Source organism: Panulirus ornatus, chromosome 25, assembly GCF_036320965.1.
Source record: "Panulirus ornatus isolate Po-2019 chromosome 25, ASM3632096v1, whole genome shotgun sequence".
Lineage (NCBI taxonomy): Eukaryota > Metazoa > Arthropoda > Malacostraca > Decapoda > Palinuridae > Panulirus > Panulirus ornatus.
In genome coordinates this window covers 13,265,440-13,280,465 of record NC_092248.1, presented here as the reverse complement: position 1 = coordinate 13,280,465, position 15,026 = coordinate 13,265,440, and the positions used below count along the sequence as shown (strand labels likewise).

Here is a 15,026-nt window from a genome sequence, read left to right as displayed (position 1 = left end):
GGTGAAGAAGAGAGCAAATGAGAGTTGGGGTGAGAGAGTATCATTAAATTTTAGGGAGAATAAAAAGATGTTTTGGAAGGAGGTACATAAAGTGCGTAAGACAAGGGAACAAATGGGAACTTCAGTGAAGGGGGCTAATGGGGAGGTGATAACAAGCAGTGGTGATGTGAGAAGGAGATGGAGTGAGTATTTTGAAGGTTTGTTGAATGTGTTTGATGATAGAGTGGCGGATATAGGGTGTTTTGGTCGAGGTGGTGTGCAAAGTGAGAGGGTTGGGGAAAATGAATTGGTAAACAGAGAAGAGGTAGTAAAAGCTTTGCGGAAGATGAAAGCCGGCAAGGCAGCAGGTTTGGGTGGTATTGCGGTGGAATTTATTAAAAAAGGGGGTGACTGTATTGTTGACTGGTTGGTAAGGTTATTTAATGTATGTATGATTCACAGTGAGGTGCCTGAGGATTGGCAGAATGCTTGTATAGTGCCATTGTACAAAGGCAAATGGGACAAAGGAGAGTGCTCAAATTACAGAGGTATAAGTTTGTTGAGTATTCCTGGGAAATTATATGGGGGGGGTATTGATTGAGAGAGTGAAGGCATGTACAGAGCATTAGATTGGGGAAGAGCAGTGTGATTTCAAAAGTGGTAGAGGATGTATGGATCAGGTGTTTGCTTTGAAGAGTGTATGTGAGAAACACTTAGAAAAGCAAATGGATTTGTATGTAGCATTTATGGATCTGGAGAAGGCATATGATAGAGTTGATAGAAATGCTCTGTGGAAGGTATTAAGAATATATGGTGTGGGAGGCAAGTTGTTAGAAGCAGTGAAAAGTTTTTATGGAGGATGTAAGGGATGTGCGTGTGTAGGAAGAGAGGAAAGTGATTGGTTCTCATTGAAAGTAGGTTTGCGGCAGGGGTGCGTGATGTCTCCATGGTTATTTAATTTGTTTATGGATGGGGTTGTTAGGGAGGTGAATACAAGAGTTTTGGAAAGAGGGGCAAGTATGCTGTCTGTTGTGGATGAGAGAGCTTGGGAAGTGAGTCAGTTGTTGTTCGCTGATGATACAGCACTGGTGGGGGATTCATGTGAGAAACTGCAGAAGCTGGTGACTGAGTTTGGTAAAGTGTGTGAGGGAAGAAAGCTGAGAGTAAATGTGAATAAGAGCAAGGTTATTAGGTACAGTAGGGTTGAGGGACAAGTCAATTGCGAGGTAAGTTTGAATGGAGAAAAACTGGAGGAAGTGAAGTGTTTTAGATATCTGGGAGTGGATTTGGCAGCGGATGGAACCATGGGAGCGGGAGTGAATCATAGGGTGGGGGGGGGCGAAAGTTCTGGGAGCTATGAAGAATGTGTGGAAGTCGAGAACGTTATCTCAGAAAGCAAAAATGGATATGTTTGAAGGAATAGTGGTTCCAACAATGTTGTATGGTTGCAAGGTGTGGGCTATGGATAGAGTTGTGCGGAGGAGGGTGGATGTGCTGGAAATGATATGTTTGAGGACAATATGTCCTGTAAGGTGGTTTGATCGAGTAAGTAACAATAGGGTAAGAGAGATGTGTGGTAATAAAAAGAGTGTGGTTGAGAGAGCAGAAGAGGGTGTTTTGAAATGGTTTGGTCACATGGAAAGAATGAGTGAGGAAAGATTGATAAAGAAGATATATGTGTCAGAGATGGAGGGAACGAGGAGAAGTGGGAGACCAAATTGGAGGTGGAAAGATGGAGTGAAAAAGATTTTGAGTGATCAGGGCCTGAACATGCAGGAGGGTGAAAGGCGTGCAAGGAATAATGTGAATTTGAACAATGTGGTATACCGGGGTCGATGTGCTGTCAATGGATTGAACCAGGGCATGTGGGGTAAACCATGGAAAGTTCTGTGGGGCCTGGAAGTGGAAAGGGAGCTGTGGTTTTGGTACATTATCACATGACAGCTAGAGACTGAGTGCGAATGAATGTGGCCTTTGTTGTCTTTTCCTAGCGCTACCTCACGCACATGAGGGGGGGAGGGGGTTGTTATGTCATGTGTGGCAGGGTGGTGATAGGAAATGAATAAAGGCAGACAGTATGAATTATGTACATGTGTATATATGTATATGTCTGTGTGTGTGTATATATATGTATATGTTGAGATTATAGGTATGGATACTTGCATGTATATATATATATCTTTCTTTTCTTTCAAACTATTCGCCATTTCCCGCATTAGCAAGGTAGCGTTAAGAACAGAGGGCTGGGCCTCTGAGGGAATATGCTCACCTGGCCCCCTTCTCTGTTCCTTCTTTTGGAAAATTAAAAAAAAAAAAGCGGGGAGGATTTCCAGCCCCCCGCTCCCTCCCCTTTTAGTCGCCTTCTACGACACGCAGGGAATACGTGGTAAGTATTCTTTCTCCCCTATCCCCAGGGATAATATATATATTTATTATTTATTTATTTTGCTTTGTCGCTGTCTCCCGCGTTTGCGAGGTAGCACAAGGAAACAGACTAAAGAAATGGCCCAACCCACCCCCATACACATATATATACATACACGTCCACATACACAAATATACATACCTATACATCTCAACGTACACATATATATACACACATAGACATATACATATATACACACGTACATAATTCATACCGTCTGCCTTTATTTATTCCCATCGCCACCTTGCCACTCATGGGATAACATCCCCCTCCCCCCTCATGTGTGCGAGGTAGCACTAGGAAAAGACAACAAAGGCCCCACTTGTTCACACTCAGTCTCTAGCTGTTATGTAATAATGCCCGAAACCACAGCTCCCTTTCCACATCCAGGCCCCACAGAACTTTCCATGGTTTACCCCAGACGCTTCACATGCCCTGGTTCAATCCATTGACAGCACGTCAACCCCGGTATACCACATCGTTCGAATTCACTGTATTCCTTGCCCGCCTTTCACCCTCCTGCATGTTCAGGCCCCGATCACTCAAAAGCTTTTTCACTCCATCTTTCCACCTCCAATTTAGTCTCCCACTTCTCCTCGTTCCCTCCACCTTCGACACATATATCCTCTTGGTCAATCTTTCCTCACTCATTCTCTCCATGTGACCAAACCATTTCAAAACATCCTCTCCTGCTCTCTCAACCACGCTCTTTTTATTTCCACACATCTCTCTTACCCTTTCATTACTTGCTCGATCAAACCACCTCACACCTAACATTGTCCTCTAACATCCCATTTCCAGCACATCCACCCTCCTGCGCACAACTCTATCCATAGCCCACGCCTCACAACCATACAACATTGGAAGGAAGTGAAGTGTTTTAGATATCTGGGAGTGGATCTGGCAGCGGATGGAAACATGGAAGCGGAAGTGGATCATAGGGTGGGGGAGGGGGCGAAAATTCTGGGAGCCTTGAAGAATGTGTGGAAGTCGAGAACATTATCTCGGAAAGCAAAAATGGGTATGTTTGAAGGAATAGTGGTTCCAACAATGTTGTATAGTTGCGAGGCGTGGACTATGGATAGAGTTGTGCGCAGGAGGATGGATGTGCTGGAAATGAGATGTTTGAGGACAATGTGTGGTGTGAGGTGGTTTGATCGAGTAAGTAACGTAAGGGTAAGAGAGATGTGTGGAAATAAAAAGAGCGTGGTTGAGAGAGCAGAAGAGGGTGTTTTGAAATGGTTTGGTCACATGGAGAGAATGAGTGAGGAAAGATTGACCAAGAGGATATATGTGTCGGAGGTGGAGGGAACGAGGAGAAGAGGGAGACCAAATTGGAGGTGGAAAGATGGAGTGAAAAAGATTTTGTGTGATCGGGGCCTGAACATGCAGGAGGGTGAAAGGAGGGCAAGGAATAGAGTGAATTGGAGCGATGTGGTATACCGGGGTTGACGTGCTGTCAGTGGATTGAATCAAGGCATGTGAAGCGTCTGGGGTAAACCATGGAAAGCTGTGTAGGTATGTATATTTGCGTGTGTGGACGTATGTATATACATGTGTATGGGGGTGGGTTGGGCCATTTCTTTCGTCTGTTTCCTTGCGCTACCTCGCAAACGCGGGAGACAGCAACAAAGCAAAAATATATATATATATATATATTTTTTTTTTTTTTTTTTTTTTTTATACTTATATATATATATATATATATATATATATATATATATATATATATATATATATATTTATATATATATATATATACATATGCATACCTATACATTTCAATGTATACATACATATACATACAAAGACATGTACATATTCATATTTGCTGCCTTCATCCATTCCTGTCACTACCTGCCACACATGAAACAGCACCCCCTCCCCCTGCGTGCATGTGAGATAGCACTCGGAAAAGACAAAAAAGGCCACATTCATTCACACTCAGTCTCTAGCTGTCATGTGTAATGCACTGAAACCACAGCTCCCTATCCATACCCAGGCCACTGACAGCACATCTACCCCAGTATATCACATCGTTCCAACTCACTCTATTTCTTGCATGCCTCTCATCTTCCTCTGTGTTCAGTCCCAATCGCTCAAAATCTTTTTAACTTCATCTTTCCACCTCCAATTTGGTCTTCCGCTTCTCCTTGTTCCCTCCATCTCTAACACATATAACCTCTTTGTCAATCATTACTCACTCATTCTCTCCATATGTCCAAACCATTTCAACACACCCCCTTCCATTCTCTAAACCACACTCTTTTTATTTCCACACATCTCTCTTACCTTTTCATTACTTACTTGATCAAACCACTTCACATTCAAATTATGTCCGCTTCATCTTAAGGACAATATGAAATGCATTTGGCAGGCACACAATACTGTATGATAAAAGCGTCAAGATAACAAATTTGGAAAAGTACAGCACCTGTAGTATTTTGATATCAAATGTGAAAGCAATATGTCGATGTTGTTTAACTACAGATTATGACTTTTTGACCTACCTAAAGTGTACCTAAAATTCAATGAATTGGCAACCTAGAGAAGGGAGCTAAGCTGGGCCTAATAACAACACAATAACTGCAAAACAAAAATCATAACCTTATTCTGTTTTGAAGAGAAAATGAAGAGAGTAAAGAAAACTCAAATACTATCAAACTGAATGATTAAGGAGACGATAGCTTCATTGATACAAATGCCTCAGATTAAAAACTGCATGATACAGCATACCACTAGTACTGAGCCTCATACATTGGAAGGTCTGTATATCTGCACAGATGTGTGGGTTGAAAAGATGAAAAGAAAATGGAAATATTCCAGAACAGACCACATGGAATAAAATCAATACTTTTCATCTCTAAAGTCTTAGACAGCTAAGATATGAAAGAAAATTTGCAAGCATATACTAATAAAGAGTCAGATTTCAATCTGTTTTGATGAATCTACACGCCTAAGTCAGGGAACTGCTCTAGAAGTCTAGCAATGTCTACAGTAGCACTATACATGCACTCCACCAATCCCCAGGCACCCCACCATGATCAAAGAATACACTGAAAATCATACCTAACCAGTCAACAACACAGTCACCCCTTTCTTTAGAAATTCAATACCATCCACTCCAACCACCTTGCCATATTTTATCTTGCATAAAGTATTATAAATATTGAAGACATGAAAAAAGAAATGGCAAACATGGATATTAAGACATGAAAAAAGAAATGGCAAACATGGATGAATGGAAAAGAAAAAATTTAACTATGAGTGGCCATGCGATACTGTGCAAAATTTACACTAATTCTAAGTGTTGTGAGAAAAAAATTTCATTCTGAGAGACATCATCATATAGGGAAAGGCTATATGAGTATATCATAACAGTACATTTTGCAGTAAAACAAGTCAGTATAATCATTAAGGTTACCTCTACAAAAACTGCATTTGATTTTTTAATACCTTTGCTTGAAAAGATTTGTATTTCAAATGAGTTGATTAATAATCAACTTATTTATTATTTTATCTATTTATTTTACTTTGCTGCTGTCTCCTGCCTTAGCGAGGTAGTGCAAGGAAACAGAAGTAAGAATGGCCCAACACAACCACATACACTTGTATATACATAAACGCCCATACATGCACATACACACCTATACATTTCAACGTATTTATTCATTTATTATACTTTGTTGCTGTCTCCCACGTAAGCGAGGTAGCGCAAAAAAACAGACGAAAGAATGACTCAACCTTCCCCACATACATGTGTCTATACATAAATGCCCACACATGCACATATACATACCTATACATTTCAAAGTATACATACATACACAGACATATACATATATACACATGTACATATTCATACATGCTGTCTTCATCCATTCCCTCCGCCACCCCGCCACACATGAAGTGGCACCCCCCTCCCCTGTGTGCACACGAGCTGGCGCTAAGAAAAGACAACAAAGGCCACATTCGTTCTCACTCAGTTTCTACCTGTCATGTGTGATGCACAGAAACCACAGCTCCCTTTCCACATCTAGACCCCACAAAACTTTCTATGGATTACCCCATACGCTTCACATGCCCTGGTTCAATCCATTGACAGCATGTCGACCCCAGTATAACACATCGTTCCAATTCACTCTATTCCTTGCACGCCTTTCATCCTCTTGTATGTTCAGGCCCCAATCGCTCAAAATCTTTTTCACTCCATCCTTCCACCTCCAATTTGGTCTCCCACTTCTCCTCCTTGTTCCCTCATTCTCTGACACATATATTCTCTTTGTCAATCTTTCCTCACTCATTCTCTCCATGTGACCAAAACATTTCAATACACCCTCTCCTGCCCTCTCAACCACACTCTTTTTATTACCATATATCTCTCTTACCCTTTCATAACTTACTTGATCAAACCACCTCATGCCACATACTGTCCTCAAAAATCTTATTTCCAACACATCCACCCTCTTCCACACAACACTATCTATAGCCCATCCCTCACAACCATATAACATTGTTGGAGCCACTATTCCTCCAAACATACCCTTTTTGCTCTTAGAGATAATGTTCTTGCTTTCCACACTTTCTTCAACGCTCCCAGAACCTTTGCCACCTTCCCCATTCTGTGACTCACTTCCACTTCCATGGTTCCATCACTGCTAAATCCACTCCCAGATATCTAAAACACTTCACTTTCTCCAGTTTTTCTCCATTCAAACTTACCTCCCAATTCACTTATCCCTCAACCCTACTGAACCTAATAACCTTGCTCTTATTCACATTTAATCTTAGCTTTCTTCTTTCACACACTTTACCAAACTCAGTCACCAACTTCTACAGTTTCTCACATGAATCAGCCATCAGCGCTGTATCATCAGCGAACAACTGACTCACTTCCCAAGCCCTCTCATCCACAACAGACTGCACACTTGCCCCTCTCTCCTATACTCTGGCATTCACCTCCCTAACAACCCCATCCATAAACAAATTAAACAACCATGGAGACAGCACGCACCCCTGCCACAAACTGACATTCACTGAGAACCAATCACTTTCCTCTCTTCCTACTCGTTCACATGCCTTACATCTTCAATAAAAACTTTTCACTGCTTCTAGCAACTTATCTCCCACACCATACACTCTTAATACCTTCCACAAAGCATCTCTTTTAACTCTATCATATGCCTTCTCCAGATCCATAAATGCTACATACAAATCCATCTGTTTTTCTAAGTATTTCTCACATACATTCTTCAAAGCAAACAACTGATCCACACATCCTCTACCACTTCTGAAACTACACTGCTCTTCCCCAATCTGATGCCCTGTACATGCCTTCACCCTCTCAATCAATACCCTCCCATATAATTTCCCAGGAATATTCAACAAACTTATACCTCCGTAATTTGAACACTCACCTTTATCCCCATTGCCTTTGTACAATGGCACTATGCATGCATTCCGCCAATCCTCAGGCACTTCACCATGAACCATACATATGCTGAATATCCTCACCAACCAGTCAACAACACAGTCATCCCCTTTTTTTAATAAATTCCACAGCAATACCATCCAAACCTGCCACCTTGTCAGCTTTCATCTTCTGCAAAGCTTTCACTGCCTCTTCTCTGTTTACCAAATCATTCTCCCTGACACTCTCACTTTGCACACTACCTCAACCAAAACATCCTATATCTGGCACTCTATCATCAAACACATTCAACAAACCTTCAAAATACTCACTCCATCTCCCTCTTGCTTAACCACTACTTGTTATTACCTCCCCATTTGCCCCCTTCATCGATGTTCCCATTTGTTCTCTTGTCTTACACACTTTTTTACCTTCTTCCAAAACATCTTTTTAGTCTCCCTAAAATTCAATGATACTCTCTCACCCCAACTCTCATTTGCCCGCTTTTTCACCCCTTGCACCTTTCTCTTGACCTCTTGCCTCATTCTTTTATACATCTCCCAGTCATTTGCACTACCTCCCTGCAAAAATTGTCCAAACGCCTCTCTCTTGTCTTTCACTAATAATCTTACTTCTTCATCCCACCACTCACTATCCTTTCTAATCTGTCCACCTCCCACCTTTCTCATGCCACAGGCATCTTTTGTGCAAGCCATCACATTTCAACATTTACATACATGAACATACACAGACATATACATATATACACATGTATATATTCATACTTGCTGCCTTCATCCATTCCCATCGCCATCCTGCCACATAACATATAAAGCTTGATAATTCTACTGCACTATTATGGCCAGAAGTGAATAATCAAATATTTAAGTTAAGCACATATCTTCTGAATCACAATGTAAAAAAAAAACTTTCAAGGTCTCTACATATTTTTCAAAAGTTTATTGACAATAAAAATCTTACATGTCTTTTCTAATAAAAAAAAAAAAGACTGACCTCTTCAAGCTCTGACAACGCAGCTGTGATGTCATGATCCAATGTTGTTATGAGAATCTGTAAAGCCACTTCTACTAATGGTTCTCTTGAATCTGAGAAAAGAAGGTGATTGTATGGCACACCGAATCCTATTGGGTTATAGCCACACACAATGTTGAGAAGTGACGTGAACAACGGCAATGCATGACGGTTATCAGCTGACGTGAATACAGCTATCCACCGATTGGGGGCATCTGTGGCATCTGTTGAAATTAACTTTAGTTTCAGTGCTGTATAAGAAAAAATACCCTTACATATTATGGGTAATATTTTCATGTAAAAAATTTCCCATATGTGTAACAAAGAAATGTTCATGCGAAATTTCTGCACGTGTTGTGGAAGGAAGTACTCATGTAAAACCATCTCTAGTATTAATCTGAGCTTCAGAGCTTCAATGCTTAACAAAAAATATATTCATTTTACTGCTACTCTACCATGTAAAGCCCTATATTTAGTCATCAAATAGCTCTATATAACTTTGTCATAAATAATCTCATTTCCTTCCCTTATTCTTTCATCTGAATATCTTGTGGACTTCAGTTCAACATACATGAGTCCTCAGCTGTTATCTCTACACTCAATCAATATGCTTATGTAAACCATCTTAGCACTGTATCCTTAACGCTCACACATCAGGGTTCTTGCAATATGCAATGCATGATTTAGACAAAAAGATAAGGTCTTCAAGGATTCATTAATCATCTATCTATATCTCTGACGTCTGTTTCCTCCAGGAACTCCCATCAAGAGGTGGCCATGGCCTCCCTCGCATACACTATTCCATGCATTCTTCTTTTGTTTCCCTCCCTCCGGTATTTCTCCACCCTATTTGCCCATGTCACAAGTGGTCTTCCACTCATACTAACACCTTTAATTGTACTATCATACACTCTCCTTGTAAACTCCCAGTCTGGCATTCTTTCCACATGCACAAACCACCTCAAAGTATTACATTTCACCCATTCTATCGTTCCACAATTCAATCCCTTTGCATTCCTTGCCATACCACATCTCTCATACACTCTTTCATTTCTTTCTTCATTCTATCTAGTTACACCGCATGCTCTTCTAAAATAGCTCATTTCCACAGCCTGGATTCTTGACCTCTGTGCCTCATTCCACATCCATGTTTCAGCTGCATAGATCAGGGTTGGGAGGACTATATTGTCCCTTAATCCCCTCTTTACTTCCATACTTTCACCTCTACCCTTCATTATTCTATTAAGGGACCCAACGACTCTTCTACCCTGTACTGCTCTCTCCCTTATCTCTCCTTCCATATCACCACACTTACCTAGGACAGCTCTTAGATACTTAAAATCCCTCACTTCTTCCAGTATTTTTCCCCCCATATACACAGTACAATTTAGTACAGTCTTTTCTTTCAATCTATTTTTTTTTTTTTTTTCTTATACTTTGTCGCTGTCTCCCGCGTTTGCGAGGTAGCGCAAGGAAACAGACGAAAGAAATGGCCCAACCCCCCCCATACACATGTATATACATACGTCCACACACGCAAATATACATACCTACACAGCTTTCCATGGTTTACCCCAGACGCTTCACATGCCTTGATTCAATCCACTGACAGCACGTCAACCCCGGTATACCACATCGCTCCAATTCACTCTAATTCACTCTAATTCAATCTATATGGGTTTACAAAATCTATACTTTCATTCCATTTCCTTTCAAAAACCATTACTTCACTTTTACTTGCATTTACCTTCAATCTCCTCCACTTAATCACATCATAAAACACACTTACAACCTTCTGCAACTCCTCTTCACTCTCCGCAAACAACACATTATCATCTGCAAACAGGCTTGCCACTAGCCACCATATCTCACTGCCACTCTCCATCTCTGCACCCCTTTTCCCTAGTTTTGCTTTCATCTCTCTTATCATTCCATCCATATATATATATTAAAAAGCCATGGTGACATCACACAGCCCTGCCTAACACCTACATGTATCCCAAAACTCTTAGGAAAGGTAGGGATGTGTGGATCAGATGTTTGTAGTAAAGATGACCATGGAAAAGTATTTAGCAAGAGTACAGTGTATGCAGCTTCTATGGATCTGGAAAAAGCATATGATAGAGTCAAGTGGAATGCTTTGTGGGAGGTTTTACGAATATATGGTGTAGGAGAAATCAGTGAGAAGTGTTTATCAAGATTGTAAGGCATCTGTATAAGTGGGAAGAAAGGAAAAAGAATGGTTCCAGGTGAAGTTAGGTCTAAGGCAGGGGTGAGTAATGTCACCAAGGCTGTATGCTTTGTTCATGGGGTAAATACAAGGGTCTTTGAGAGAGGGGTAAGTGTGCAGTCTGTAAGGAGTGAGGGGGATCTGGGAAGTCAGTCAAGTGCTGTTTACCAATGACAGAGCACATGTGGAAGATTCAAGTTAGAAACAGCAGAAGTTGGCAACTGAGCCTGGGAGAATGAGTGAAAAGAAGCTGAGAGTAAATGTGAAGAAAAGTAAGGTTATTTGGTTAAGCAGGACAGAGGAGCAGGTTAGTTGGGGTGTGAGTCTGGGTGAAGAAAATTTGGAAGAACCAGTGTTTTAGATACCTGGGAGTGGACAAGGCAGCAGATGAAACCAAGGATGTGGAAGCGAGTCATGGTGTGGGTGAGAAGGCAAAAGTTCTGAGATCGTTGAGGGATGTAATTAGTGGTCATCATCAGAAGGCAAAAATGGTTGTTTGAAGGTATAGCAATCCTAGTAATGTTGTACAGATGTGTGGCATGGGCTATAGATAGGGATGTGTGAATGAGGGTGGAAATGTTGGAAATTAAATGTTTGAGGACAGAATGAGATGTGTGGTGGTTTGAGTAAGTAATAAAACAGTAAGAGAGAAGTTTGGTAATAAGAAGAATATGGGTGACAGAGCATAAAAGGGTGTACTGAAAAGGTTTGGAAATATGGATACAATGAGTGAGGAGAGATTGAAGAAAGAGGGCATTGTGACAGAAGTGGATAAGTCTAAGAGTAGGGTGAGACCAAATTGGAGATGAAAGGATGGAGTAAACAATATTTTGAGTGATTGGGAACTGAACATGCAAGAGGGTTAAAGGTGCTCACGGGATAGAGTGAACTTGAACAATGTGGTTAACAAGGAGCAATGTGCAGTCAATGGATTGAACCATGGCATGTTAAGCAGCTGAGGGAAACCACAGAAAGGTCTGTGGGGCCTAGTTGTGGCTAGGGAGCTGTGATTTTGGAGCACCATAAATGATAGCTAAAGAATGGATGTAAGCAAATGTAGCCTTTCTTCATCTGTTTCTTGCACGACCTTGCTAATGCAGGAAACACCAATCAAATGAAATTAACAGATGATGAAAACTAAATTACACAGAAAATAACAGAATTCCAGCAAATATAATCAAGAAAGAATACATCAGTTATGTTATTTGTATTAAAGATCATTTAAAAGAGAAACTGATTTCTGAAAGGAAGAAGAATAAAAAAGAAAATACAGAAAATCAGTACAAGCAGGAAGTGTCCTTAGAATTTCAGAGATAACACAAATTTCAGAAATTAAAAAAAAATGGATATGAATGGGTCAAAATCGGATAAGACTAATAATCAAAATGATGGAGAGAGTTACAACATATATGTTTAAGGTTGGCCTTACATGCAAAGGGCATGCTGACAAGAAAAAGTACTATATGAGCCATGCAACTTTTAGGCATAAAGGACATGAAAAATATACACAGAAAAACAGTAATAGGACACTGTGACATATAAACAGGAAGAACAAACAAAAAGCAAGACAGACATAATAAAAATGAAGAATGAAAAGCACAACATACCTGAGGATGGCTGATATATACTCTGGCTGAAGCAGGTGAGAATTAGCTTCAAAATTTCTGTGCGATTCGTGTCATGAGCTGGAACATGAGATGGTGAATGTGCGAAGCCAACTCCTGCTTCCCAAATAAACTCACAGCTGTCAATACTCTGCAGATCTTCATGTTTGTCCTATTAAAGTCATACAACAAAATATAGGTTAGCAAAGGTTAACCAAGCAGAATGCTGTAGCAGATAGGAATACCATTTTCTAATAAAAGAACTTAATTTGTAATGAAAGATACAACTGTATTTATTTTAGGTGACAAGAAATTCATCTATGGAGTCTTAAAATAATCATATGCTACACTATGTTAACACTTCCATGTAAAAGAAAAATGATATTGAAATAAAAAAGGCAGTAGTTTTTCACAACAAAGCATAACCAAGGAAGGCTTCTGCTATAGCAGATTCCCACAGCTCAGTTAGCACTTCTGTTAGGATCTTTAACACCATGCTTAATGCTGTTACTTTGTGCATCCTCCAGTGCTGTACTAAACAAAATCAGACTTTAGTGATGTTTTACTGGAAACAATAAAGTTGGTTGGTTTGGGTTTTCAGCCTATCAATTGCTAGGGTCAGTAAGCCCTCAATGGCAAGCTACATTCACCAAATGAAAAATCTTTAACAACTTCTTCATGTATAAAGAATAATTCTAAGACAGCATACACTCTCATTATACATGCTGCCCATGGAATATTGAAAGATGAATAATGATCTTATAACAACCCAGGTGACAGCAATATCCAATGCACATGTATACAGTGACAGGATCCCAAGTGCTTTGGCTTCCAAGAGTTTAAGGGAAGGTGACATCAGCCAAGGGATGGTCACAGATTGGCTGATAGAGCAAAACCTGTGGTCAAGAAGAGGCTTCTGCAATTCATTTCAGCTGAGATGGGTGGTGGAGTAGCATTTTGACACCATTTTGATGGGATCAAGAAGGAATCTTGACCAAAGACACCTGAAGAATATCTGATTGCTAGCACAGCACACAATGATGAGAGAAAATGGCTTGTTCTTACTCCAGGCACAGCTAATTATCCTAATTATCCATCATTACAGACCAAGGACATCATTTATTTATTCATTTTGCTTTGTTGCTGTCTCCCACGATAGCGAGGTAGCACAAGGAAACAGACAAAAGAATGGCCCAACCCACCCACATACACATGTATATACATACACCTTCACACACTTAAATATACATACCTATACGTCTCAATGTATACATATATTTACACACACATACATATACATATATACACATGTACATATTTCATACTGTCTGCCTTTATTCATTCCCATCACCACCTCGCCACACATGAAATAACAACCCCCTCCCCCTCATGTGTGCGAGGTAGTGCTAGGAAAAGACAACAAAGGTCACATTCGTCCACACTCAGTCTCTAGCTGTCATGTAATAATGCACCGAAACCGTAGCTCCCTTTCCACATCCAGGCCACAAAGAACTTTCCATGGTTTACCCCAGACGCTTCACATGCCCTGGTTCAATCCATTGACAGCACATCGACCCCGGTATACCACATCGTTCCAATTCACATTATTCCTTGCACGCCTTTCATCCTCCTGCATGTTCACGCCCCGATCACTCAAAATCTTTTTCACTCCATCTTTCTACCTCCAATATGGTCTCACACTTCTCGTTCCCTCCACCTCTGACACATATATCTTCTTTGTCAATCTGTCCTCACTCATTCTCTCCAAATCTCATGACACCCCATTCCTGCATATCAGACCTCCCTGCCTCTTATTTGCCTTCTGCTGTCTTCACTCATGAAGAACCAATAATTAAGAGACAAACCAACCACAATGCATCCCATGTAAAACCTAAGATGGTTTTTCCTGACATGGCATTCTTATATTCTAAGACCCCTGAGAAGAACACATTTGTCTCATAGAGATATCTAAAGGTGGGGCACATGGTTAGAGACAATGTGGACAACAACTTGAGTAGACTGGTAGTGTGTGTAATAATGATGGCACTGTTACTTCACAAAATTACTGACACTATTCCCAAAATTATTACAATGTTGTGAATCCAAACAAAGCAATGTAGGAAACAAGAGTTGGCTGGATTGTTATCAGCAATGTTGTGATACATTCATAAACATGTTGGCTACATTATAATTGGGAACAGTATTAGTAACATGCAACAGTCTCCCGTTCATGGAATTAATATTGGCAACACTCATCAGCTTGGCTCTAATTGCTGACAAAAATGTTCCCAACACTTGCGATTGTGCATACATACCCGTATTTGACACCACTGCAAACACTGCAGT

General features: G+C 40.5%; 1 protein-coding gene across 2 annotated transcripts in view; it reads right to left on the bottom strand.

Moving 5' to 3' along the window:
- Window positions 1-15,026, bottom strand: part of LOC139757280 (protein HID1) — a 115,713-nt gene that overhangs the window by 72,971 nt on the left and 27,716 nt on the right. For both annotated transcript variants that reach the window (XM_071677627.1, XM_071677628.1), the window contains exons 5-6: window positions 12,684-12,852; window positions 8,829-9,070 (exon numbers count right to left, since the gene is read on the bottom strand). In XM_071677627.1, the coding sequence (XP_071533728.1) occupies window positions 8,829-9,070; window positions 12,684-12,852 (411 nt within the window). The remainder of the gene's footprint in view (window positions 1-8,828; window positions 9,071-12,683; window positions 12,853-15,026) is intronic.